The 16442-nt window shown below is 29.9% G+C and overlaps 1 protein-coding gene across 4 annotated transcripts in view; it reads left to right on the plus strand.

Annotated features, from left to right (window-relative positions):
* The window catches only part of LOC118073641 (uncharacterized), an 86201-nt gene that overhangs the window by 27662 nt on the left and 42097 nt on the right, over positions 1-16442 (plus strand). For all 4 annotated transcript variants that reach the window (XM_035094274.1, XM_035094276.1, XM_035094275.1 and 1 more), the window contains exons 2-3: positions 5834-5914; positions 6011-6230. In XM_035094274.1, the coding sequence (XP_034950165.1) occupies positions 5834-5914; positions 6011-6230 (301 nt within the window). The remainder of the gene's footprint in view (positions 1-5833; positions 5915-6010; positions 6231-16442) is intronic.

Raw genomic sequence — 16442 nt, forward strand, 5'->3', positions numbered from 1 at the left:
TTAGATAAATTGAGAAGTAGTCATCTGTTAACAATATTACCGTAATTAGTCGATAAATAATTTACATTTGTAAAACAAAGTATGGATATTGATGAGTAGTTTTAAGACAGAAACTTTAATTATAAAAAGATAGGGAAAAAATGTGTAACTTTTCAATCACATTTGAATCATTGTTGAACGATAATTTGTGACAGTGTGATAACGATTCAAAGTTGAATGCGGGTTTTCTGCCATCATAACTGATAACTGTAATAAAATGTAAATTAAAGAGGTAGAATTAAAGAGGTAGATAGGAACTTTAAAAAGAATTTATAGTTCCAATCAAATAATGAACTTTTATAGTAAAATCAAATTTCTTTGATGAACATTCAGACAAAGTTAGGTTTGTATTTTTCAAAAAAATGTGGGTTAAATAAAAAAAATTGTTGGAAAATAATTAGTAAATCATCAACTAAAAACTAATTTCCATTCAATATACGTGAGGCTTCAAAAAGTTTTACTAATGAGCTCGTGCGCTTTCTAGGCTCATTTTTCAGACTTTACTGAGCAAATTTTTTATCATCCCCCTAGACCTATTATTCTTGTCACCCCAGTGTAGGTAAAATGGTTGATATCTAACTCTATAATAGATAAAATAGTATAATGTCACGAACGAAAGTCGCCAATATAAAATCTAGCAAAAAATGTCTGATCATGTGAGAGCGATAACTACTTCCGGCGGATGTGCCACTCACATAGTTTTTAGAGTGCGAGACATCACGTCGAATGTTACTGCCGCCCATTACAAGAGCTGTTCATCTCTTCTTATATTAATGCCCTCACTTTCTTTTGCTTCTTTATATTTCATCTGTCTCCTTTCCCCTTCCACTTTTACCTGTGCGGAATTATGATCGCAAATCCATCGTCTTGCCATGCCTCAAATGTCACGACGTGTAGTGTACATATTCAAAGTAAAACAAATTCGCATTCCTCAAGCGTGAAAGGAAGTCCCGGTTGACTAAACGCTATTTGATAATCCAATGTGATGGTGTACGATGTCACTTCCTAGAAAGCACACCGATAGATGGATTTATATGAGCATAATAAATATGTTTATTAATTACAAATACATCTTTGGAAATGAAAAAATTGATTTTTGTAGGCCAAAAAAACACGTTAGTTTATTAAATGAATATTTGTTAATGTCCAATACAAATTTATTAATAACTAATAAATATTGATTGAACGAATATTAAATATCATGTGATTAAGATAATGTGTTATTCAGGACAGGTTAATTATTTCATAAAAAATATTATTCATATTGAATCATGAAATTTTTATGACAAAGAAACTTTTTTAATCGCTAACAAATTTAATTCATTTAGAATAAAACCTTCTGTTAGTGCAAATGTCAATTACTGCATATCACGCGACTGACTTACGCATATCGTCTGGTGCTTATTTATGTACACATCGTAAATAATTATTAAACATTAACACAGTAGAAGACAAGACTATGATCCTTAAAATTACGATTCGCTTCAGTGATTTCGCATCGTCTTAATCAAAGAGCGATTGAAATTATGCTAATTCTATAAACACGATTCAATTATCTCCGAACCCTTGGCATCATAAATTATTTACATCTGTTCACTTGCTTTTATCTACAATGTACCACAGTGCATTGGCATTCAAAGACACTCGAAAAGAAATATTTAGAACTAAAAACTCATTAAATTATTCCGCTGCTCCCTAACTTTCTCCACTTTTTTTGGTATTGCCATTTAATGGATCAAACATTAGAGAAAAATTATTCGGTTTGAGTAAACTGCAGCCTCGAAAAATGTAAAATTATTGGATTGTGTTCAAAAGTTGGTAGCTTTGCAAAAAATTGTGGAATTTTAATGGTTCAGAATTTATTTTATTGCGTAAGTTTTTAAGGTTTTAGGGTTTTTTTTTGAATTTTTGTTGGAAATCATTGAAATGTGAATCATTTATTTTTGTTTTTTTATTTATTTAAACTCATATTTCTAAATTTATAATTAATTTTATGTGCTTCATATTTTATACATATTTTAAAAAATTAACATATCAAAAAGTTAAAATTTTGTTTTCATGAAAACTCTTTTTTTTACCTACATTTTTAAAATACATCACAAGTTTGTTACAAAATTTGGTTTATCATGTACCTGATTTCTAAAATCAGGACCTTGGATATCTCCCAGATTTCTCTAACTTTCCCTTAGACACAAATTTTCATGGTTAACCCTACGAATTAAGCGCCTCTCCGTGATTTCTCGTCTATGCTTGAATAAGATTCATTTTATACTAATTTCTAAATAAATGAAGAGTTATTACACAATTCATTTGGTTTTTTATAATAATCAAAAAATTTAAATAATATAATAATTTTTGTTTATTTGAAAATAATCTCATTCCATATATTTTTAATATATTCATCATATAGTTACGAAAAAAAAATCCTAACTAATCTGAGAAAAACGTTATCAATTATGTATTTATTTATATGTAAATTATAGATATACAATTTAATCAATATCGTAAATAAATATACATCACTCAAATATATATATATAGTGGAGTACGCTTATAATAACATAATCATTGATATTCTTTAAATCATATTATATACTGTACATGTAGTGAATCCTGCCGCAATATATCCCTTTATTTGCCCATAAATTTTTCAATGTACTTCTACAGGAGATCAGTTTCTCATGCAAGTAAAAGTAATAATAAAAAAAAAATAATTCATTATTGGATAATAAATAAGAAAAGGAGCTCTAAAATGGTTATTAATTTAATCTGCTTCACGGTGCTTAGTTAAACACAATACTATTCTACAGCATCATATACCAGAAATTGTTTCAAATTCGGGACCTCACAATCTGCGGAACTGATTTCATGTTATATAATCTGCAGAATCCCAGATGTTGGTGTTATCCTTCTCAATGCATATTAATGTCAAACCAAGAGGAGAATTCACTCGGCAGCTTATTGTATGTGAATCAAATTTGATCAAACTTATGAAGCTGATTTCATCACCGGCATATGGTAGAACTTAGTTTTAAACAATCGTTGCGTGACGAATAGATCTAACGTTAGATGATGTACGTTTGCATTTATATCTCTCTGTTCAGCTGTAAACATGCGGTAGAAAGACACTTCAAGAGATCAAAGTTAGATCTGCAAAATATTTCATAAGGACATCCAAAAGTAGATGCCAACAGAAATGGCGTGAAACCCGACAGAGGAAACTTGCGGGTGGAAGCATATAGAACTAGAGAGACCGTACAAACAGCTTTTCATGTAAACATGAGTCAGCCATTCGAGGTTCATGTTCTGTATGCACCGCAACGAGAATTTACTTTAGTACATATTGTGGTTTCCACTCTTAGTTAAATTATCCCGAGAAATTCTGAAGCTGTTTGACATTAGTTGAAGTTCATTTAGAAGTTATTGCTACAAGCTTTGGAACATTCTTTTACATTTGATAATTAATTCTTTTGAGACTTTATGAATTTATGTGAATACTCTTTACATCATTCCAAAAATACCTAGTTAATACTATTTTATTGTTGTTATTACAAACTATTATTTATGGTTTTTATTTTTAATGCTTGTTGAAATTTATGATTAAGAATCAAATTGTATGATTATCTTTTTGCTTTCAACTGAACTAGTTTCCATTTCCTAAATTTATCCGAAATAAACCGTGCCAAATGTGTCATGAAATGTGTTGAAGAAATAAACACCGATGCAGAATAACGAATGGTAAACATAATCAAACCAAATGCACGTTTTCTTCTGGAATAAAAAGGTTTAGAATTATATTTTTGTTGATTATGCTTAGAAAAATAAAAAATTCAATTTTATCAACTACATTCTTAAGATTAAAATAATGAATTTAAAAAAAATTAAAAGATTTAAAAAGACTTTAAGAGAAGATGTTATCTATTAACATAGCAGTGTAATCAATGTCTTTGTTGATGAAGATAAAGAATAGAGTCTTGTAAGAATCTAAACTGAATGTAATTATTAGAAAGCATCATCTATTTGAGATGCATATTTTATAAGGCAGTGTCGTGTAATAAACATAAGACTGATAATAATGATGAACCTCGGAGACGTAAGAGAGCAATGTTGATTGTGACAAACATGAAAGTTACTTGAAATATACAAGATACTTTTAGAGAGAAAGGAATGAGGTAGAATTTTTCGCGTTCTTTTATTTATACAGACATGATTCATGATACGAGTTTTATGCGTTTCTACCGATCGTTTGGCTCAGTAGAAAATTCGTAATAATTTTTATTTCTGTCTCAACGACAGTTGTTTTTGTTGCATCAGTGTTTCTCGAGAAATATCTCTGCGGGGTTCAGGATATTATCGACCGTGTGTTGGTTATCGTTGTATAAAGCAAATTCGAGGGGGAAATGAATCCTGAGTTGTAGTATAGAATGATGTGTTGTGAAATAAAACAAGGGGGGTAGTTGATGTAGAAGAGTATAGAGCAAATGGTTGGCTTTATACATAAAGAGGGAACACATATGACTACATAGGCAATTGCCACAGAGTTCACGCTGATTATTGAACTGCGCTGCAGTTCATTGCGCCGATACGTTACTTGATAGTTTGTTGTCACACACTCAATGTTATATTAATGAAACTGCTGGTTAAATATCGAGTGTACTCCAACATTTGTCATCCAATTTACCGTGTTATTTGATATTTTTCAATAAAATTCAACCATTTATCTAAATTTTATTCTACTCTTATTCACTGATGGTTATCTCCTCATTTGAATGCCAATAGAGGCAGATGAATTTATTGATAAAATATCATACAGCTTTTAAAACGTTAATTAATTTATTAGTTTGCTATAAATAACATGTTTTGGTTGAGCAAGTAATTTACTAACTTTAGAGGTAGTAATACTTGTGATATTTAACACATTTTCGTTCAACATTGGGATTTATGACTTATTTGCTTTTGTTTTATTGAATTTTTTTACTGTTTTAATGAATTACAAGAAATAGAACAACAATTGGTTTTTCATTTTGTTATCTCTCTTTGAATGAAAGAAAAATAATTATTTACTGATAAATGAGAAAAGTTCTTTTTTAAGGAATACTTTTTTAATTATTTAAAAGCCCGTATTAAGAATTAAAATTAATGGCATGACATTCATTTCCTCCCAGAGAAGCTGTTTACGTAAAAATACTGAAATTTATGTGGGAAGTAATATCATGCTTGGGGATTTTTTTTGTAGTTTTTTGTAATTCTGAAAAATTGATTGAACCAGGCAAACATAACAACGTACTTTTTTTGTACATGTTTTTAACGTTAGCCACTTTCTCTGACAGATTGTTTTCATTTTGCGGTCATAAAAATATAATTTTCCATAAAATTAAACTTTTTTTACCATTTCAATTTTTTGTTGAAAACTAGCAATGTGTTTGATATTTTTCAACTAATTAAAAGAAAAGTTTAAAATGAGTTCATAACTTATTTTAGTAGCAATCTAAGTTAATATAGTGAATGGCAATTTCAATTTATTTCCCTGTTTTTTATGAGAAATATTTCTATAGTAATAACTTATAATGAAAATGATAGCAATGAAATTATTCTTTTAAAAAAATATCGTTAATTTCATTTTAAATCTTTTTATACAAAACTAGATTCGAAATTATTCAAATTAGTTTGTAGAAATTACTAAATTTCAAAACCTATTAAAATATGTCCATTTATTTCATTAATTGTTTTTATAACAATCGGAAAATTTATTTGCAATAATGATAATTTGCATGATTTAAATTGATTGCTTCAGGGGCTCCAGTGTCCGTGGATCTGACCCTTCCCTAACATCAGACTTGGCCTTGGACAAAACACGTTCAATACCATCACCAAGGTAAGTGAAAACCAGTATTCAAAGCTTCAATACTTTTACCAACAGAAAAGCTCGAATTTGCTGAGCTTTCAACTTCTCTTTTATCGGCGGTTGCAGACAAATTCATCCCTTATACAGCGAAAAGGCAGGTCTTCTTGGCTATTATGATGCAGTCGGTAACACGGAGAATTTTCCACCCGCCCCTAACATCGTTGTAGAGGGTGGAAGAATTGAGTTTGTTCGCCCCTCGCATGATGGCACCACAACTCGAAGAAATACAGTCTCCCGATCATCACAGACTTTTACTGAACAACCAGAAAAGTCTGATCCAGCCAAGGTAAGTGTCATGACTTCACAAATTTTGACTCACAATAATGGAGGGAGTGGTTATTTAATTAGACCGTTTGTCAAATCAAGCATCATTTAATTGTAAGCTTAATTTGATGCTAAAACTGTCAACCCTTTCTTTTGAATGCATCATTTATTCATGATAATTGATTTTGTCGACAGGGTGTGTAGATGAAGACAAGTTTTACATGACAAATTGAATAGTCTCTTTATCAAAACTTCTTTATCAAAGTGATTATACAATGATAAATGTAATTTTCATTAGAAATTGAATCACTCAATGAATTTTGCAAAATTCATCCACTGATTACCTTAAATATAAATTCGATTCTGTTATTTGGATGGTAGATTTGAATTTGCTTACCATAAACCACAACCGAAAACCCTTTGAAGATCACTCCAGTCCATTCCAGTCAGCATTTTGATTGAGAATATTAATTGGTGCGTTTAATCGACCAACCACAGTTCGTTTGTCAATATCAGAGCCCTTTCAACTTGCCTTCTCTCTTCAGGTTATTAGACCTCAGACATACCACCTAGATCAATAAACAAAATACTTAATAAACATCGTGAGATAGTTCATATTTTAAATTTACTCATAACATTTCTTTTTACTTCTACTTGAATGGTATTTTAAGCATTGATTCAGACTAGGAAATTTTAAAAATCCTTACGTGTTGGGATTTCAGTAAAAAAAACGAGAATAGATTTCAGGAAAGTCTTCCTGTCCAAACGTTTAATTTATGTTCTATAGAATGGGCGAACAAAAAAAGCTAGATTTAGCAAGATGTCTATATGTGATATAGAGATTGTAATCTTCCCCCGGCGATTAAATCGGATATTTGGCTTTGTAAAAAATCCAATTAATATTGCAAATTTCTAAAGTAAAATTCTTTTTTCCGTAATGCCAAAAAAATCATTTTTATACCAAATTAGATTTTTTGTAATCATAAAAATTACAAATTGTTTATTTATAAGTAATAGTAAAAAAAGTATATTATTTCATTATGGAATAAGAGATAGTTGAGTTTCATTTAACGTCCCTTTAAAAAAATGAAATCATTTCAAATACATTGACGTTATCAATTGATCAATAATAAATAATGATACAAAATGGATTGAAAAATTATAAGAGATGCCGTTAAGTGTCTGCACGTGGATTGCCAATAAGGCAATAACTATGACAAGCAGTTTGTGTGCTCTTGTCATTAACGAGTTGATTTGTCAGAAAGAACGGTCTAGATGGGTATCCCTCTGTCGCGATCTAATTCATGCCAATTCCCTGGTTGAAACTTTTGCATCGCTTAATTCAATTAGTTCTGCTTCTCGAGCGCGGCAATTAGCATATTTACATTGCTTGTGGTTGCTTCTCTATTTTACACTGCACGACATCCTATCCTCTCGATAAACGCTTGCCGGAAAAAAGATCAAGGAGACTCTTATGTGTGATTCCAAGTATCTCGTTTAGATAAGGTCATTAAAGTATTTACATTTTATCTTTTTCTTTAATTTTGCTGCTTATCACGTTTCTCGACACGTATATTATAATTACAAAAGTTATAATCAAAAACGTAATTCACTTCAGACTAATTCTCTTTGCTCGCGTTTTTATTTATTTTTCGTATCCTGCTGTGGATGCGAAGAAATAAGGATTTTGAATAAGTAGCTGGCAAGTGATAGAGATTTTATGGAAGGAATACATTCAAGATGGAAAAAAGCAGTAGGTTAAAAATACTCCAATGGTAATAAATCTCTGGATTACATTTTTTTTCTTTATTCTATTAGCTAAAAAAATATTTTAATAAATGCTTGTAATAAAATAGAATTACTTATAATGCAAAAAATATAACATTAAATACATTATTATTCATTGAAAATAACTATTAATCTAATAAAAATTGTTAATAATTACAATTGACAACTGTAAAGTTTTGTCAAAAACCTTAATACATTGACTTGTATTATTATAAAGGTTGTTTCTTATCAATGGATTATTTCCAAAAATATACAAAAAAAATATACTCTATCGCATGACTTTATTTCATTAAAAACCAAAATTTCTCTTCATAAATTTATTGTTTTTTTTTCCTATTTTGTGGAATTTTAAAATTCGATGGAAAGTCGCTGCAGGCACGAAGCACCTACGTAAATCCTGTAGGCGTAGAGAGAAACTCTTGTAGACGTTCAATTGACCGGGTGTGTCGAAATCCATCGATAAAACATGAATAATAATGTTTTACTTTTAACAGTTAATATAGTAACACAAATAAAAGTTTCACTTTGTAATGATAATACATCAAACATGCAATTTTAAAAAATAATAGCAGTTGAATAATAATCATATCGAAATAAAAGTGCCAACGATCAATACCTTGATATACATCGCCAACAGTTAGCAGACCAAGTGGTAGAAGTCTCATGGTCTAGACAGTGCAAATTATTTCGAACGTTTCTAAGACTTTAGTGAGAAGAGAGAGAGAACGAGAGGATGAGTGAAGAGAAACGGGAACTCTTATTTACAAAACTACACGTAGAAAGCCATGCACGTCTAGAATTTATTACGTGTACAGCTCGTGCATTGTTTCTATCCGCCAAACAGCATCAACGAAAACAAAGCAACGGAAGTAAAGGAAAAAAACCCATAAACTGAAAAAATAACAAAGGTACAAAAAAGAAATGAAGGATAGAAAAATTACTCCCAAGGGCCATCCGAAATTTCACGGATGAAAACCTTGGGGTCTTTTCTCAGTCAGCTAAATTAAACGAATAAACAAAAAAAAAAGAATTATCTACATTTAGATTCTCGTATGGGCCGTCCTTGGTAATGCAATTACATTTTTTGATTGTACTCATACGATTAGAAGGAACATCTATATCATACGTACTAATTATCATCACTTTAATTATTATTCGTGTCATTAATCCTACACACTGTGTATTTGAATAGTTACGGATCGTTCCCTTAAAATAATATTCAAATTATTAGAAAAGCAACTAATAAAATTAATTCTACTTTGTAATTTTTTAGTTTATTAAAAATCCACTCAAGTAACGCCTTCATTCATTCAATTTATACATATTTTATTGATTTTTTCTGATAACAATTAATGCGTGAAATATTATAATGCTATCGATTATATAATAATTTATGACCATTTCTCGATAGATATATTTTTTTTTAATGTAATCTTTTATTATTGAATAAATTAAGTACTTCTCTTTTAAATTTATTTTCAATAATAATACAATGAATCTTTCAATAAAATAATTGTCCATCAATGTTTCATTTCAATATTTTGAATTCAAAATTCATCAGACATAAAATTCATTTTAAACCTGTTATCGTTTAAAATGCAAATTGTTTCTTTATTAATGAAAGCATCGAGTTTTTATGTTCAATTTTTTTGTTTAAAATATCAGCAGTCATTATTGTTTTTTCTTTGAAAGATTATTTTTTATTGGTAAAAAATATTTTTATCCTTTGACAGCAATCACCAATACCCCGATTATGATTATGTTCGCTATTCTTTCAGGTTTTTTTTTCATTCCATATGTTTATTCATCCATAACAGGCAGTACGAATTGAATTGATCAACGTCATGTCGAATGTCAATCCACAACATTCATGCAGGGGTGGATATAAAGCAACTTTAACACAAAGCCATATATATTTAATCACGTATATACTTCCAACAATTTAATGCGTAGCTAAGCGATTATTTCGTTTTTGTTCTGGCCGCCTTTTCCACGGGGCAAAAAACTTCACTAACCAACTGAGTGCAGTTGCATAATATTTGCATGTAGGAAGTCTTGTTACATGTTTGTAAAAGTTTGATGAGTTTAATGCGATCTTGCGTAAAACCCACAGCACCATTTAGACCAATGTCCAAATTGGACGTTATTGAACCCCAGAATGAGTAGAACAAAGAACGCATTGTTACTGATGCTTTCTCGCACCGTCCACAATCGTCCAATACAAGCTGGATGTCCATAACTGTAGAGCACTCGTCCGTTGAATGTCGACACGCATTAAACTGCTACATTGCACTCATGTCATTTCACCGTCCCATTATTCTGCCAACGCCAATGTATTCTATATTGAACACGTGCGGATTTGATATATTTTATTTATTTAACTTGTCGCGTTTATGATAAAAAGATAAAAGGCTATTTTTGATCAACTAAGAAAATTCATTTCATCAATTCCACATGCCTCTACGCCTTCACAATCGTTTATTGAAATTACGAATCCATTCAATAAAATATCATTTAAACGATTATATGATTTTTAACTCATTTCATTTATTATTTCTAGATTAAATTATGATAAAAATATATTTTTTTCTAGTATTCAAAATTTTTTTTATACTTTTCTTTTAAAATAAATTAATAAAAATGACTGTAAGTCATAAACTATTCATTGATTAAATAATTTTCAAGTGCTTTCTAGAAATGAAACAGTAAAAATAATAAAATGGACTGCAGAATCAGTGAATGTAATACAATTAATTTAAACAGTGGTTTAATTTACACTACATAATCAATGAATATTGATTCAGTGAGTAGGATTGTTATTATTTAATTTCAATAATATACATACATACATATTATAAGATTCGTGTTGAAATTTTTTAAAGTACGAAACATATTCAAGCTTTTATTACCTACGATTTCATTTCATTTTTTATACAATTTTTTAATGGATTTCAGTGGTTGATCGATAAACGTCAGTATTTTTTTAGCTCAAAGAATAAAAAAGACGACTTAAGTCCAATTTCGTGAGCTTTGGTGAGGCTTTCGTTGAGCGAATCTTAAGAATGACGTAAAGGGAGGACTGAATCAAATGGCCCTCGAATAGAAGCAGCAGCTCCTTGCACTGTCGATCGCAGTACCGCTATAGACGTTTAGGGTTTCTTGAGGATAATGGTTGCCGTTAGCAGCGAAATCACCCCAACGGCTGTGGAGAGTTTTGCTAAATCCTCAATAGCTATATAGCCTAGCTGTCTTTTTGTCTTGATCTTTGACGAGATTTATAAGGATGCGGGCTAGCAAAAGGAATATTGTTTCTCTTGATCAATATCAATCAAGAAATTGAAGTTAAAAATATTATTCAATCAGCTGATGACGTAATTAACCGGATACAGATCTCTCTGGCTTGTATAAAATCAAGTTGCGAGCCTCGTACTTTCAGGTAAATATCGTTATCCGAATCCTGGTCAGTTCGTTAGGCAAACGAATCCCAGTTCATACGATGCAATTGTTGTTTTATTAATTTGTTAGTTGGTTTTGACAATGTCATTCAAGTATAAAAATAGTTGAAGAAAAATTTTTGAACTATTCCTATAATTGATGAAAAGAATACATAAAACTGTCGATTAATTAATATCAATTATCATAAATCATATTTTGACAGTAAGGATATTAATTTTTATAAAATAAAAACAATTTCGCAATATAATTTTGAAATTTACTTTTTGTCAATGGTTAAAAATACTTTACTATGTTTGAACGGGGAAAAAAATGATGAATTTTTTTCAACGTACACTTGTAGGAAAAACTGATATCTCACTCCGTTAATTTTTTATATAAAGAAATCTTTTTCTCAGTGATGTTCTTCCAGCTGCACACACGGCAATGACCTGAGGCTATTTAACCTCCGTAGGGCATAATTAAACTTGTCCAGGCAAAAATGAAGCGCTGAGGCCGGCACGCGGATAATTAACATTCTACGTTAGTGAATGAGAAAGAAAGAGTGCGACAGTCAGGAGAGAAAGAGTGAGAGAGGAATGAGAAAGACGAAAATTATGGTTATAAGGCTAGAATGTTGGAGATAAAGAAAGTGATCGAGGAATCGTAACCTTCTGTTGTCTTTTTTTCTCTACCTTGTAGTACCTTTTTCATGTCTCTGATACTTTTCTACCACTTCGATAGCATCTGATTTAAACGACTAATTAATTACTTTACCTCTATCGTCGCCGTTTCTCAGACTTTAATTAATTGCCTTATATTCCACATGTATGCTTCCCCTGGCGGCTTACCGATGTATGGTGTATAGAATCACCCGTGCGAAACACCTCATTTCACCGATACACTACCATCATTTGATAATCAATAAATTGATTATTGTATTATGTGCACATTTATTTCATTACTTGTCGATATAATATATGGCGATTATTTAAATTTAATTGCATAAAGATTATTTATCTGGAAGGAAATGTTGATACGATGTAATTGTTTACAAAAATCTCCACTAATATCTCGAAACATGAAATTTTATTGTCAAAAAATAAGTAAGTCTCTACTAATTTCTACTTCATTTACAAAAAAATAAATATCGTTATTGTAAGAAATATATGATTTATTTGAATGAAATATTTTTTTTAGCATAAACTTCATCTAGGTAACAGTTAATAAATCGTGTTTTAACACTCAGTCAATCCACTTTCCTCAAATAAGATTTACTTACTGCTCCCGAAATAGCATTGTTACAACCTCAACCAACGGATTTTAATTAAAGAAAATTGCATGTCTCAACCGATTAAATTAGATATTATTATTATTTCATTCATAATTAAAAAAAATTGTCCATAAGTAATTTCTTTTAAAATTATTTACTATTGATAAACAAATAATTTTTTATAAAAATCCGAATAATGTATGGATTAAACTAATTTACCAGGTTTCTCCATTAATGAAACATTGAAATTTCTGTTAGTACTGAATTGACTGATGTAATGAAACTTGTTGTTCAACAATTAGTTATGATGCTCAATCAATACTATCAGTGCAAATGAAATAATTAGATTTCACTGCTCAATTAATTCAAATTAGATGTGAATAAAAACTTCGAATCTAATGATGATATTGATTATTCCTACTTAACATGCGAAAAACATATTAAATTAAATTCCCTTGTATTTTTCTTGAAAGTTCGAGATAAATTTATTTTATTAACTCTAACTATAATCTTTTTTGGCGTGCTGGATTATTTACCAAATTCTTTCTATTTATTGGGCTCTTTGATTAATAAGAAAGACGTAAAAATATATAAATAGACAAGAAAAACAATTGCCAAGAGACTTTGGAATATTTGATATAGTGCTCATATGTCTATTTCAAGCTAAAGCCATGTGGCACGCGAGAAAATCCTTTCATGTGTACATAAAACGATGCTTTTCCCAGCTTTTCGAATGGCGATTTTTAGGGACATAGTGGAATAAATCCCCTAAGGCTTCACAACGATTGACATCTTAAGATGCCGAAAAGAAAAAAATCGTCCCTAGTGACGGATCAAACCTTTGTCATATTTTATTATTTTGAAAAGAACAGTCATTTTATTTATCTTATTGGTTGGTATAAGACACTTACCTCGTTATTTTATGACAATTTTGGAAAAAAATATTATTTATCGTGCATATATCCATGAAAGGGAAATTCCATGTTTCACATCCATTTTGCTAAGTCAACAAAACTTCCGTCCACAGGTTATTATTTACGTAGTCTGCTAGAGGCAGGACCAGAAGCTAACTCATCTTTCTCAAGAGCACCGTGGCGGCAAAAGGCTCTGTCGTCTGCTGATGGCAGCTCGACAAGGCGATATTGATGAGCAAGCAACGGAACATGATAAGGGTTCTTCATGAGAGCCCTAAATATCTCAACTTTTCCCATGATACCAATCATAGCTTTATGGATTATTAAAAAATCAACTTGATGAACTATTCAAAATAAATCGACCCACTGTACACAGAGGGAGAGAAATAAGAGAGAATTTATCATAAAAAATTATTCTCACAGAATACCAGAACACTTCTAGTAAGATTTTTTAGCACAGAATTTTTAGCAAATATTGATTTCATAAAATTGAGAGTTTATTATTAAAAGTAAATTTTTGAAAGTTTATTAAATGTTTTAAACAAAAAAAGTCTTGACAAAAAAAAGGAAAAGTTTTTTCTAGTTTTACGAGTAGAACATTCTATTCACAAAACTTTACGGGATTTTATTGTGTTTTTTTTATAGTCGCTAAGGGGTAGAAAAGGACACGATTTATCATTTAGGTTTTTTTTTGTTAAAAAAAGTTTTTTGAATTAATGACTTTAGAAAGGAAATGTTGAATAAGATTATCATAGTTATTTGAATATTTAAATGCAGTAAAAATTTGAAAAAGAAGACGAAAATAATTTTTCTTATTTGAATAGTAAACTAATCATATTCAAAAATATGAGATCTGTATCTCTAACTTGTGCATTTTTATAATTTTTAATATAATTGTAACTTTTCAAGTGAATTTGAAATATTTCAGTAAATTATTAATAGTTTATTCCTAACTAGTAGCATATTAATTTAGTAATCATCCTCAGTATTCATTTTTTATAGAGGATCTGTACCGCAGACATCATATATTAATAATGCACATCAATCATCAACTTCAATTATCATTATTTATTCTCAACTACTTCTCAATTAAAATTAAGTTAACTTCATTTAAAGATTATATATTACAACTATATATTGAATTAAAAATTCTTATTTTTTATTAGAAAAAAAAACCTTCTCTGAAACAAAAAATTAATTAACAAATTTATTATCATCATACATTTTTATTTTAATTTTGTCTTCTTCTCTCGGTCCGTCTTCTTTCACATTAATGATAACGTGCGTAACATAATGATGAAAATCACAACCTTGAAAATCACGTCTCACTTATGATTACATTTGCTATTCCAAACCTTAATTTCAATTTTTTTTTTTTTAACAAAACAATTTTTACATACACAAACTTGATTAAAAATAAATTAAAAATACTTTCAAAGTTATTCTTATTATTAGTAACTTTCGTAAATATTTTAAAATTTATCATAAATATCGCAATCTAATGGTTTTCTAGTTCGAAAGCGGAACAGAAATTCATACTTTACTCTTTGAATAATTGTAAAAAAACTTCAAACATGACTCATAGTGTAATTTGCTATAAATAACAACATGATATAAATATCAATTAACTTTTTCTTCACATCCGCATAATAAGATAGTCTTTTTTTATTCATAATGATGACCAAATAAATATCTTGAAAGTAAGAAAATAGTTGGCAAGTTTAAAGAAAAAAATATTCCGGCCAGGTGAGTGATCGCGTGCCGCAGTATTTCATTATTACTTTGAATACGTTTAATTGCCCGCATGCATTGCACGAGTCATGTTATTGCACCTGCTCATAACCGATAACATACACCGGCAACAGATGAGAAGATGACACTACACAAGTTGTCGGCAGTTGAAGGTTTGGCAAGGTGCAGGTATTATATACCAGTAACCACCAACCAGCCGGCTTTCAACTCGTTTTGTCCTTGTTTGATATTGTTACTAAATTAGCAAAGGCAGGTGACTGATATTCTGATATAGCCCGGATGTTAGTGGGATGTGAGAAGAATCGTGATTTCCCACGGGATAAAGTATGGTCACGGAATCTGCTCGTTTATCCCGAGGGCTCGTCTTGCCCTTTACTTCACCTCCACTTCCCTAATTCTATCTTCTTCTTACATCTTACAACTGAATACAACTACTAACGAATAGACAAACGTGACGCTGCGGTGTCTAATGGTGCCATGATTGGAGCCCAGCCAAGAATAAGTCACTTGTAACAAGAATTTGATTATATACAATCATGAAAGTCATCTATTAGTCGTTGATTATTTGTAAATACTTCTGTCACATCATTTTAACATTTGGTTGGTTTTGTGATGAATAGTCAACAACAATCATCATTTTTTCTCAAGAAGCTTAACTTGAATTATGCAGAATCGCTGAAACTAATTTTATATCATAAAAAACACGGATATAAAGAAAAAATTTCATTTTAATGAAAACTGTTTTCCACAGTACAAAAGAATACTTTTACTACATAGTCGTTAACACCTCTATTTTACATTGTACGTATTTTTCCAGATTTTTAATTATATTTTTCACTTTAGATACCTTTATTATTAAATTTCTCAATGCAGCTACATAAATATAATTGAAGTTGCAGCAATAACAAAAATGAATAATTCATTAATTATTACCACTAGATTGAATAATAGTATTTATAGGAAAAAAACAAATAATAGAAGGTGTTGTACATTGAACGATACTACAAGAAAACCAACAAAAATTAATCACACAAAAAATGAAATTACTTCATGCTCACTAAGCAACTTTGTTAAG

This window comes from Chelonus insularis, unplaced genomic scaffold (assembly GCF_013357705.1).
Source record: "Chelonus insularis isolate UGA/USDA-ARS -01 unplaced genomic scaffold, ASM1335770v1 scaffold_362_pilon, whole genome shotgun sequence".
Classification (NCBI taxonomy): domain Eukaryota; kingdom Metazoa; phylum Arthropoda; class Insecta; order Hymenoptera; family Braconidae; genus Chelonus; species Chelonus insularis.